Source organism: Carassius auratus, chromosome 28, assembly GCF_003368295.1.
Source record: "Carassius auratus strain Wakin chromosome 28, ASM336829v1, whole genome shotgun sequence".
Classification (NCBI taxonomy): Eukaryota; Metazoa; Chordata; class Actinopteri; order Cypriniformes; family Cyprinidae; genus Carassius; species Carassius auratus.
In genome coordinates this window covers 61112-63770 of record NC_039270.1, presented here as the reverse complement: position 1 = coordinate 63770, position 2659 = coordinate 61112, and the positions used below count along the sequence as shown (strand labels likewise).

Here is a 2659-nt window from a genome sequence, read left to right as displayed (position 1 = left end):
GAACATCAAGGCAGACTGCTTCACATTTAAAGCTTCTCAAGATCTCAAACCCTTTACTCGAAGAGGGATCCTTTCCACCGTCAATAGTTTATATGATCCCCTCGGGTTTGTCTGTCCAGTCACCATGCAAGGCAAAGCTATAGTGAGAGAACTTTCAACTATACAACAGGATTGGGACACTGTTCTTCCGGCAGACAAAAGAGATTCGTGGAAGGTATGGACTTCATCTTTAGCAGAGCTTGATCGATTGCAAATACCACGATCTTATGTCCCAACCTCACTGTGTGGAGCTCAGGTTCGAGAGTTGTGTATCTTCTCGGATGCTTCTATTTTAGCTATCGCTGCAGTAGCGTACCTACGAGTAATAGACTCAAACGGACAGCTTCACGTGGGGTTTGTAATGGGAAAATCCAAGTTGTCCCCTTTTCCAGCACATACTGTTCCACGCCTGGAGTTATGTGCAGCGGTACTTGCTGTTGAGCTGATGGAACTTATAAAGGAAGAAATTGACATAGAGTTCCACAATATCCAGTTCTACACTGACAGTCGCATAGTGCTCGGCTACATTCACAATGTAACACGCAGATTCTACATGTACGTGGCTAACAGAGTTGCACGCATAAGAAAAACCACGGAACCTAGTCAATGGCATTACGTCTGTTCTGAACAGAACCCAGCAGATCATGCCACCAGGTTTGTGGCAGCAGCCCACTTACCCCTTACCAACTGGTTCTCAGGTCCAGAGTTCCTTAGGGAATGTGACCCTATAGGATGTAGTTTAGGAGAGTCATATGGACTTGTAAAAGCAGAAGAGGATGTTGAAATTCGCCCCCAAGTGAACACACTGGCAACTAACGTCAAAGAGGACTTACTAGGCTCAAGCAGATTTGAACGTTTCTCAAGCTGGAGATCCTTGGTGAGAGCTATCACTACTCTGACGCACATAGCAAATTCATTCTCACAATCTTTTCCTGACACACTCTGTCGAAAATGGCATCTGTGTACTAAAACCTCAGGTGTGGAGATATCACAAGCCAAGGCGACTATAGTCAAAACCGTACAACGAGAAGTGTACCAGGAAGAATTTGAGAGTTTGACTAAGTTTGGTAAAGTCTCGCAGCGTAGCACACTCCTGAGGCTTGACCCCTTTGTGGACAATGAGGGTCTGTTAAGAGTTGGGGGTCGCATTCACTGTGCTGACATCTCTGATATAGAGAAGCATCCCTTGATAATCCCTCCCAATCATCACGTAACCGGTCTTTTAATTCAGCATTTTCATGATCAAGTGGCTCATCAAGGCCGGCATTTTACTGAGGGTGCTATACGTAGTGCTGGATTGTGGATAGTCAGTGGCAAAAGATCTGTTTCAAATATCATCCACAAATGTGTGCTGTGCAAGAAACTGAGAGGTAAGATGGAGAGTCAGAAGATGTCGGCTTTGCCCTCAGATAGAGTTTCTGTAGATCCACCTTTCACACACACAGGTCTTGATGTTTTTGGACCATTCACTGTGGTGACACGTAAGACAAGAGGGCATAATGCTGAGAACAAGCGATGGAAGCAGGAGTACTTGTCTACCTTGCAACCCAGGAGAAAATGGACAGAGGAGAGAGAGAGTATTCAGGAAGGAGACATTGTTCTGTTGAAGGATGGGGAAGCTAAGCGCAGTGAGTGGCCAATTGGTCTCATAGCAAAGACTATAGCCTCATCTGATGGAAAAATTCGTAAGGTTATGGTGAAGACTGCTAAGCAAGGGGTATTCAGAGAGTACTTAAGACCTATATGTGATGTTGTCTTACTTTTGTCAAATAATCGGAATGCATAGTGGTATAACACAAGTTATACCAGGCGGGGAGTGTTCTGTGCAGTATTAGTTTTTTCTTTAGTTTCATTTTGGTTTGTATAAGTAGTTCATGTGTGACACCTTGTGGTGAAAATCGTTATTACAATACTCAGTAGAACGCAACAGGAAGCTCGTAAAACAGTAGAAGAAGAGTCGTTTTCTGTGATCTGCGTTTTAGATGCTGTCTAATCCTTGGAGTAGATACGACCGTAAGTTATACATTTCATATTGAAAATAACTGCAATAATGTTGTGTTAATTTAATTAAAAGCTGGTCGTTATTAAGACGTTTAGAGATTGATGTTTGATTCTGAAATATAGCGTGATCTGACAGCTAATATGCTAATAAGGTTACATAGTCGCATTTTTCTTCAAAGACATAATTCGGTTGTTTATTTTGTTGTTTAATTCTGTAAACAGATGTTTGTGAATGTGAAAATGTCCATGCTATTTTGTAAATCATTTTGTAATTTGTATTTTTGTGTTTCTTTCAGTTTTACAGTAAAGTAAAGTGCATCACATAAGCACAACGAAGAACGTGTGATGAAGCTTTATTCCTGTTAGCTATCTGTCAGTCTTTGGTTTAGAACACCATTGCCAGGGCAGAATAGTGTGTGTGAGTGTGTGTAGAAAAAAACGATTCCAACATTATAGAACAAAACTGAATTGAATTAGCCTATGGATTTTACATATACATCACATTTCTCATCAGTATGGTTAACAATAAAGATTAGTAATAAGGAAAAGAAGCACATCAGCCTACATCGTTAAATCCCGTCCTACTGTAGATAAACAGAATACAGTGATGTCAACCTTG

The 2659-nt window shown here is 41.4% G+C and overlaps 1 protein-coding gene across 1 annotated transcript; it reads left to right on the top strand.

Annotated features, from left to right (window-relative positions):
* Nucleotides 1-426: 426 nt before the first annotated feature.
* Nucleotides 427-2454, top strand: LOC113046551 (uncharacterized). The gene is made up of 2 exons (XM_026207364.1): nucleotides 427-2052; nucleotides 2337-2454. The coding sequence occupies exon 1, from the start codon at nucleotides 485-487 to the stop codon at nucleotides 1823-1825; it is 1341 nt and encodes a 446-aa protein (XP_026063149.1). The 5' UTR covers nucleotides 427-484; the 3' UTR covers nucleotides 1826-2052; nucleotides 2337-2454.
* Nucleotides 2455-2659: the final 205 nt, after the last annotated feature.

Excerpts from the sequence above, each read along its gene's own strand:
- LOC113046551 (XM_026207364.1), top strand. The coding sequence starts at position 485 with ATGGAACTTATAAAGGAAGAAATTGACATAGAGTTCCACAATATCCAG.